Source organism: Nestor notabilis, unplaced genomic scaffold, assembly GCF_000696875.1.
Source record: "Nestor notabilis isolate BGI_N333 unplaced genomic scaffold, ASM69687v1 scaffold32245, whole genome shotgun sequence".
NCBI lineage: Eukaryota > Metazoa > Chordata > Aves > Psittaciformes > Psittacidae > Nestor > Nestor notabilis.
The window spans coordinates 242-4,813 of NW_009929720.1; the positions used below are offsets into that span (position 1 = coordinate 242).

At 40.2% G+C, this 4,572-nt stretch overlaps 1 protein-coding gene across 1 annotated transcript; it reads left to right on the top strand.

The window, feature by feature from the left end:
* Positions 1 to 426: 426 nt before the first annotated feature.
* PDCD5 (programmed cell death 5) lies at positions 427 to 4,062 on the top strand (the record flags this gene model as incomplete). Its single annotated transcript, XM_010015113.1, has 5 exons — positions 427 to 467; positions 1,828 to 1,889; positions 2,334 to 2,425; positions 3,406 to 3,477; positions 4,015 to 4,062. Coding segments are annotated over 5 exons (315 nt in total), but the record flags the coding sequence as incomplete, so codon positions are not given.
* Positions 4,063 to 4,572: the final 510 nt, after the last annotated feature.

Genomic DNA, 4,572 nt, shown 5'->3' on the forward strand with positions numbered 1-4,572 from the left:
TCTGAACAGTAATTTTGGCTTAGTCCCTAACCACCGTGCTACGATTGTGCTCTCTTCTTTATTGTTAAATACAAAGAATTACGTTGACTTTAATTTCTCATTTGTGTATTTTTGTGAGGTTTAAATGCTTTTGTCTACTTGGGCTTTGGGAAAGTTTATTACCTTCAACCGCACAGGGAAGCCTTTTAATAACTTCCAAACCGGCAGCAGTTTGTGGATGGATCGAGCAACACTAGTCATCATGCAAGTTTGCATTGCTGCTGTGTGAGGAAAGCATGGGATGGCACATTTATTTGCCAGGGCAGCAGATTCTTGCTGTCAGGATCTCATCCGTGGTCAGGCGGGTTGAGCTTACATTGACTCTGCTGGAATATTGAATGATTTGGATGGGTTGCTGATCATATTTATTCTGATCTCATTTTTCAGGATCCCTCTGGTGATTCATCACAACAGGAAGCAAAACAGAGGTATAAATGATAACTGTTGACTTCTGGACTCACTGAGTTGTTTTGGAACCTTTTACATTTACCTTTTTTTTTTTTTTTTTTTTTGTTAAGTATTTTCACTTCTTTGGAATACCTGATTTTATTTTTTGTGGTTGGGAACACCAGCAACAAAGAAGCTGAAATGTCAGAAGATTTAATCCAGGGGTAGCTAAAATCTGATCCATGCAAGTGTGGCCCCCAGGCCATGGCTATAGGGGATGATCTAGCACAGAGCTGCTGGGCAGTCTGAGCCCTGGCTGGGGTCGCAGCAGGGGGAGCAAAACAGCACTGGCAGCTCAGTTTCACTTTGGGCCTCAGCTGAGTGCAGTTACCTTTTATGTTAAGTGCTTTGAGCAGCCTGCTCTAGTGAAGGTGTCCCTGCCTATGGCAGGGGGTTAGAACTTTAAGCTTTAAGGTCCCTTCAAACACAAACCATTCTATGGTTCTGTGAACCTCATGCTGGATGTTTGGGGGAAGCATCATCACTCCCACAGTCATCTGCTTCTGCAACTGGGAAACCTTTGGCTTTTTGGGTTGGTAGGAGCTGGTCATAAAAAAGTAAACCTTGAAGACTGGCAGAACTCTTCTCAAATTAGAGTTTGAGTGTTGAGTTTGGGTTTGGCTCTGTTAGTGCAATGAGGACATGCTTTCCTAGTTGACTGGATTTTCTGGGACATCTGTTGCAGTTAAAAATATGAAACCGAATGTTTCATGTCAGAACTTTGTTCAGAAGCAGTGCAGAACCTGTACTAAGTGGAGAATTGGAGATAAGTATTTAAAGAGCTCAACTTTGCGCACAGTCAAAGTTTGTAATAACTGAAATGCGTAAACTGAAATTCCAGTTTTGCAAATATTTAGTCAATAACTGTAAGCATATCAAGAGTTATTGAAAAATTCTACATAAATAATGAGGCTTGGTTCTGCCTTGCAATTGCATGGAGTATTCCATAACACTTGCTCTATCATACGCTGCCTTTGAATTCTGCATGGAATTCAGATTTCTGAATGCAGACTATTTACAACTGGGTAGCATGGCTTTTGTCTTTGAGATGTAATAACAAACAGGAGGAAGGTGTGAGTAATAATAAATCCACATTGATTTTTTTGGAAGATGTGGTCAGCTGTGTAACTTGTTAATGTACATAGAGCTACTCACAACAGAAAATGCTACAAAAGGAACTGGGTAGTTGTGTGGTTTGAAGGGACCTAAAGAAGTCACTGATATGAATTGAATGTTTTCTGTAGTTGGCTAGTTTGTGCACATTATTTTAGGTACTTGAAATCCCACTTCTAATGTGTGGTTGATTTTTTATTTTTTTTTTATTTTTTTTTTTAATTACAGGGAAGCAGAGATAAGAAATACTATTTTAGCTCAAGTTCTTGATCAAGCAGCTCGTGCAAGATGTAAGTATCCAAGTAACTTTCTAATTAAAAATTCCCATCTACTCTGCGCCAGTGCTGCTCAGATCAAGCATGTACATGCTTCTGTAGAGGCCAGAGCAGAAAAATACTGGTGCTGATGAGAAAATAAAACCATTACAGCTTTCTAGTTTGATTATCAACAATTGGAGGGGAGGGGTTAACTGACACCTGAATGATGTTAATTTTATATTTTTTTATTAATAGTAGGAATTGTAGTAAGAATCAAATTCAGTTAGGATCAAATATTTAAAAGTAAGAAATAAAACTGTTTTGTACCTTTATTTTATATAAATGAAAACGCCTTCCTGGATTTATTTTATGACCTTGGCATGAAGAAGAGTTGCATAGGGATATTTGTCACTTTTTAGTTCCTAGTGAAGGTATTTGAGTGTGATTTAAAACAAACAGAACCTGTTTCTGTTGCAGTAAGCAATTTAGCACTTGTGAAACCAGACAAAGCAAAAGCAGTGGAGAATTACCTTATACAGATGGCAAGATTTGGACAGTTACCTGGAAAGGTGAGTTACATTTTTTTAATTCTTTCTTGTGTATATTAATTTGCAAACCCAATTCACTCTTAAAAACAAAAAAAAAGGGGGGGGGGAATGGTTTTAGTATTTGTAAATTAAATAAGTGAAAAAGACAACTGAGAGCTTCTAAATACTATTACATAATTCCTTCTCTAAGAAGGTGTAACGGATGGGAACATAGCTAAGAGTTGATTCCCTCTCATGACTGAGAGACATAACAAAGTATGTTTCTGTCACAGTGTATTCAGTAGAGTGTACATGTTTATGTTCATCGTGACTGTTTGTCACAAAGAGGCAGGAAAACATAGGTGTGCAGCTGTTCTGTGACCTTCATACTTGGCCGCACTGATGCACCTGGCCAACGCTTTCGGTGTGGACAACAGTGAGATCATGAGAAACTGCACAGCCTCACGAGTAAACAATGAGAGACCTGGCATAAAGCCGGTTGTTTTTCTAAGGGTATAAAGGCAGGACCCTCTCGTGGCCGAATCTGGAGCCTCACCTATGGGCAGATGCACCGTGTGGGAACGGTCTCCGTTACCTGAGACTCCCAGCACTGGCTGCAACGGGGCTTCCCCCCTTGAAGTGTGGGCCTGGATGATGGTTCAGTGGTGACTGGTCACATTATTTCTTCTTAATCTCCGTTTCTCTCCATGCAGTAATGATTTGATGCATTGCTGATTTTCCTCTGAGTTTTACTTTACAATATAAATCTGATTTGCTTTATTGTACTTATTTACTTTATATATATATTTACTATATATAGAGAGATACATACCTTATTCACATTACTGTGCTTACTCACTTAAGTGTGCTGGTTTAATAAACTAGGCATTCTATAGAGCTAGTGTGTGCTCATTTTGCTGTGTACCCTGCCTCTCAGCAGAACAGAAGGAAAAGTGTGATTCAGTTGTTTGATACAGCATCTCTCAGAATATGTTTATATGGCTTTTGTTTTGCTTTCCTAGGTGTCGGAACAAGGTTTGATAGAAATACTTGAAAAAGTGAGTCAGCAAACAGAAAAGAAAACAACAGTAAAGGTAAGCTTAACCTCCTATATGTAATTTTCATGTGTTGGACCATCTCTTCCCTGTGAGGGTGCTGAGGCAGTGGCACAGGGTGCCCAGAGAAGCTGTGGCTGCCCCATCCCTGGCAGTGTTCAAGGCCAGGTTGGACACAGGGGCTTGGAGCAACCTGCTTTAGTGGAAGGTGTCCTCGCCTGTGGCAGGGGATTGGGACTAGATGAGCTTTAAGGTCCCTTCCAACCCAAACCATTGTATGGTTTTATGAACTTCACTTTGTAATTACCACCTCTCTCACCTACACTGTTAAGTTCTGAGATTCAATCCCATCAGTCCTTACCAGTAGTAAGATTTGCAGATGTTGGTGCTGGGCTGTCAGTGTTCTGTTGTGTCTGTCCTGCACTGTTACACCAGACAGGGACTTAGCGGGTAATAGGGTGAATGTTCTGTTCCCATGTAATGTTTTCATTGACAAATGCATGGAGGTTGAGAGGCTTGCTCTGTGTTGGATTTACTGTGACCCTTCTATTTTCACATGGTGTATTTCACTTTTAGTTCAACAGAAGGAAAGTATTGGATTCCGATGAAGAGGATGACTACTGATACTACTGTAGGACTGTTTGCCAAACAAAAGGCCTGGGAAAAGACAACGTGCTTTTGTCAGGCAGAATGCAGGATCTGAAAATGTTTACGCTTTTTTCTTTTTTTTTTTTTTCTTAAAAAGGCCAACAAAAGAACTTGTCTTTTTAAGTCCGAGAAGGGGATTCTATAACTTAATTTTTTGTAGTGTAAAAGCCCTGAGCAGTGTGGGGTTCCCCACTGCTTCATTAGCATGAACAATTTGTTGCCCTGTACTCATTGTGTAAGCTATGCTTCCAGCAACTGCACACGCTTAACTTGCTGCTATTGGAGATACACCATAACACAAGGAGGAGCTAAGTGTAAAGCTGGAACAGCCACTCCTAGGAGTTTAAAGACTTACCTCTGGGCTCTAAATCACAGAAGTGTTAAAAAGGAGATTTCCTGAGCCCCTGAGGAAGCCCATCCAGCAGCTCACTCTCTTTCAACAACTCATTGAAAATTTATCAAATGAAGTGAGGGTATCACAATGGT